General features: G+C 47.7%; 1 protein-coding gene across 1 annotated transcript in view; it reads left to right on the top strand.

Moving 5' to 3' along the window:
* Nucleotides 1-334: 334 nt before the first annotated feature.
* The window catches only part of LOC104275595 (trinucleotide repeat-containing gene 6C protein-like), a gene marked incomplete at its 3' end in the record, with an annotated part of 16,075 nt that continues 13,991 nt past the window's right edge, over nucleotides 335-2,418 (top strand). Inside the window, 2 exon segments of the mRNA XM_009871596.1 lie at nucleotides 335-350; nucleotides 1,221-2,417. Coding sequence (XP_009869898.1) covers nucleotides 1,439-2,417 — 979 coding nt within the window.

Raw genomic sequence — 2,418 nt, forward strand, 5'->3', positions numbered from 1 at the left:
TTGTTGCACCCATCTTCCTCAGAAAATATTATTCTTAATCAAATCCTACAAAATAAGTCATGCTTCTGCGGTTTTACAGCAAGTAAAAATAATTGATACCCCAAATTTCTGACACATAAGTGCAGTTTTCTCACTTATTTAGGCAACCAGTGATGGGAACTGTTCTGCACGTGGTCTCTAGTACAGAGCCCTAGGATCAAACGGAATTACTTGCTATAAAATTCCCATCAAAAGAAACTAAAAAGAGTCATCTGTACTAGTACTTTTGTGGAGGGCAGGTGGGTTAGAAAGTATACGCCAAAGCTTTACCTGAGCTTGAGTCGCTGGCGTGGGAAGTGTCGTGTCTTCCAGTTCACTTTGTGCCCTAACAAACAATTAGGGGCTCCAGAGCTTTAATTTCGTTTTTTTGGATTAACGCCTGTGTTTGTGCTCTGTCTCCTGAGCACTTGTACCTCCAAACACTGGTTTTTGTTGGTTTGGGGACACGTGCGACTGCAAAAGGATGTATAAATTGCGTGCAGATCCTGTAAGAGAGAAATTTCCTGACAAAACTGTCTGTTAGGTAGAGGCGCTCAAGTTCGCTGCTGCGCTGTCCGTTACAGTGGTGGTGTTTAAATGTAGAACTGACACTGGATAGTGAAGGTGGCTGCCTGTGTTTGTTCCTTTATTTACAGCAAGGCTCAAAAACCTAAGTGCAGTATGAATTCAGTGTGCCGAGTGGGATGCGGGTGTGTATGTAATATCTAATGGCAGGCAGACATTTTACTGTTCTTTTTTACGGGATGCTCTTTCTTTGTCTCTGAAGAATGAGAATTGAGTCCATATAAACGGTAAGAGTCTGCTTAGATATTCTTCTACGTTTCTTCCAGATTTCCTTTATAGATTGTTCACATAGACCAGTGTCTTTCCCATCCTTATTTATTGCCTGCTTATTATTTTTGCTAGTATACTAAGGGATACAAAACACTTCTGTTGCTCTGCTCTGCAACTGAATTGTGCCATTATTTTAATTGAGAGTTTTGCCAGATTGAAAAAAACCCACTAAATATGCGCATCGTGCTTTATTGTAGTGAGGAAAATTGCTGTATTATGTTAGAGAATGTACTCTAAATTTTAGCAGAATGCGGTGTTGTAACTAGCAATGTAAAATAGTACTTAATAGAGGGCTTTTGCAGTGCTTGAACACTGGACTCATTTTTAACCTTGTTGGATCCTTTCAGATCTCAGCCACAGTGGATTGGGAGACCATTATGAGAATTCCCACTGGGGACAGCAGCCCGCTTTCAGGAGTGAAGGCAACTGCAGCTGGGATAAAGTGATAATAGACAGGACTGACAAGGAAGCGTGGCCTTCCATTACCGGAGCTGAGACTGAGTCTGCCTCAGAATGTACTACAGACACTGACTCTGCCTCCAACTGTGGCTCAGAGAACAGTAGCATGGCTACAGGGAGTGCCCAAGGCAACTTCACTGGACATACAAAGAAAACTAATGGCAATAATGGCGCCAACGGAGCACTCGTCCAAAGCACTTCTAACCAGAGTGCCCTTGGAGCTGGCGGAGCCAACGGCAACGGCAACTCGGCCAGAGTGTGGGGGGTGGCTGCGGGCTCCAGCTCTGGCCTAGCTCACTGCTCTGCCAGTGCTGGGGATGGAAAGATGGACAACATGATGGGAGACGGGAGAAGTCAGAACTGCTGGGGTGCTTCCAACTCAAATGCTGGCATTAATCTTAACCTTAACCCTAATGCCAATCCAGCTGCCTGGCCTGTACTTGGACACGAAGGAACTGTGGGAGCAGGCAACCCTTCCAGTATTTGCAGTCCAGTCAGTGCCATAGGTCAGAACATGGGCAACCAGAACGGGAACCCGACAGGCACCTTGGGTGCTTGGGGAAACTTGCTGCCGCAAGAGAGCACAGAACCACAAACGTCCACTTCTCAGAATGTGTCTTTCAGCGTACAACCTCAGAACCTTAACACTGATGGACCAAATAACACTAACCCCATGAACTCTTCACCAAACCCTATCAATGCAATGCAGACAAACGGACTGCCCAACTGGGGGATGGCTGTTGGGATGGGGGCCATCATCCCGCCCCACCTGCAAGGCCTTCCTGGTGCTAACGGAACATCGGTTTCTCAAGTCAGCGGGGGCAGTGGTGAAGGAATGGGCAGTTCAGTGTGGGGGATGTCCCCGGGTAACCCTGCCACAGGAAACGGCAATTCTGGGTTCAGTCAGGGGAATGGAGACACTGTGAACTCAGCATTAAGTGCTAAACAAAACGGATCCAGCAGCGCTGTGCAAAAGGAAGGAAACGGAGCGAGCGCCTGGGATTCGGGGCCTCCCTCGGGTCCCGGGGTGCTGGCGTGGGGCAGGGGCGGCGGCAATGGCAGCGGCGTTGGGAGCATGCATTCTGG

Source organism: Apaloderma vittatum, unplaced genomic scaffold (genome assembly GCF_000703405.1).
Source record: "Apaloderma vittatum isolate BGI_N311 unplaced genomic scaffold, ASM70340v1 scaffold41236, whole genome shotgun sequence".
Classification (NCBI taxonomy): domain Eukaryota; kingdom Metazoa; phylum Chordata; class Aves; order Trogoniformes; family Trogonidae; genus Apaloderma; species Apaloderma vittatum.